Raw genomic sequence first — 967 nt, forward strand, 5'->3', positions numbered from 1 at the left:
TGTCTAACTCAAATTGGCTGTATCAGCTGGTGACACATATAACGTGGTTTTGTTTACAAGAATGAAGAGGATCTTTGAAATAAATATCCTACCCTAATTTGTTCCAGCCTTCAGGGGCTGAAGTTGAACATCTCCATGACGAATCAGTAACCACCCCATTAGTAAAAGAGCCTCGAATTCCTCCGATCACACCCACATCCCTACAATCGAATGCCAGGACCAATGATGTATCCGGAAAAGAAACTGGATAAGAGACTGACCATGTGTCTGTACTAGTTTCAAGCTGACCATCAACAAAGAACTCTCCGAAATTATCACATGTTACTAGTCCAGAGACAACATCGCCATTTACTGAAAATATAATCAAAATCAATATTGGGCTCATTTTAGAGAGCGGTCTGGAAATAAATACCACCAAAAGGAATATTAGATTAAGCTACATACCAAAGTATTCTAAATAATTAATGAGAATCTTCACGCAAGTCACGCTATCTTTAAGAACGCACACAGAGAAATGTGAACATTACCCGTTGAAAAATCAGGTTTCAGAGTAAAGACCGACCATAGTATTAATTATTATAAAATCTTACCTTGTGTTAAAAGAATTGCGCAAATTGTCACTAAAATCAGATTCATCTTGAATTTATTGAACACTTCGTCTTTTAATGTGATCCAAGCCAGAATAAAGTTCTAAAAAAATCTAAATGTAAAAATAAGGAGCAACTCTTATCATATTTTCAACAAATTATTTTTCGTACACCCTTTCTCAAAGTATTTTTAAAATCATGCATGAATATACTCAACAGTTTATTCATAAGAGAAAAACACTTTATCTATCAATCGGAGCATTTAAAAACAATGTTTTTGTATATATATCTACATTGACTAAGTAGTTATCTTTAAGTTTGAGTTTGCACAGTGGGAAATTGACACAAAAGTATTCAAAAACCAATAAAATATATTTTTC

At 33.3% G+C, this 967-nt stretch overlaps 1 protein-coding gene across 1 annotated transcript; it reads right to left on the bottom strand.

The window, feature by feature from the left end:
- Positions 1–88: 88 nt before the first annotated feature.
- On the bottom strand, positions 89–636 carry LOTGIDRAFT_176686 (hypothetical protein; the record flags this gene model as incomplete). The annotated part of the gene is made up of 2 exons (XM_009055865.1): positions 89–351; positions 591–636. The coding sequence occupies 2 exons, from the start codon at positions 634–636 to the stop codon at positions 89–91; spliced, it is 309 nt and encodes a 102-aa protein (XP_009054113.1).
- Positions 637–967: the final 331 nt, after the last annotated feature.

This window comes from Lottia gigantea (assembly GCF_000327385.1).
Source record: "Lottia gigantea unplaced genomic scaffold LOTGIsca_2579, whole genome shotgun sequence".
Lineage (NCBI taxonomy): Eukaryota > Metazoa > Mollusca > Gastropoda > Lottiidae > Lottia > Lottia gigantea.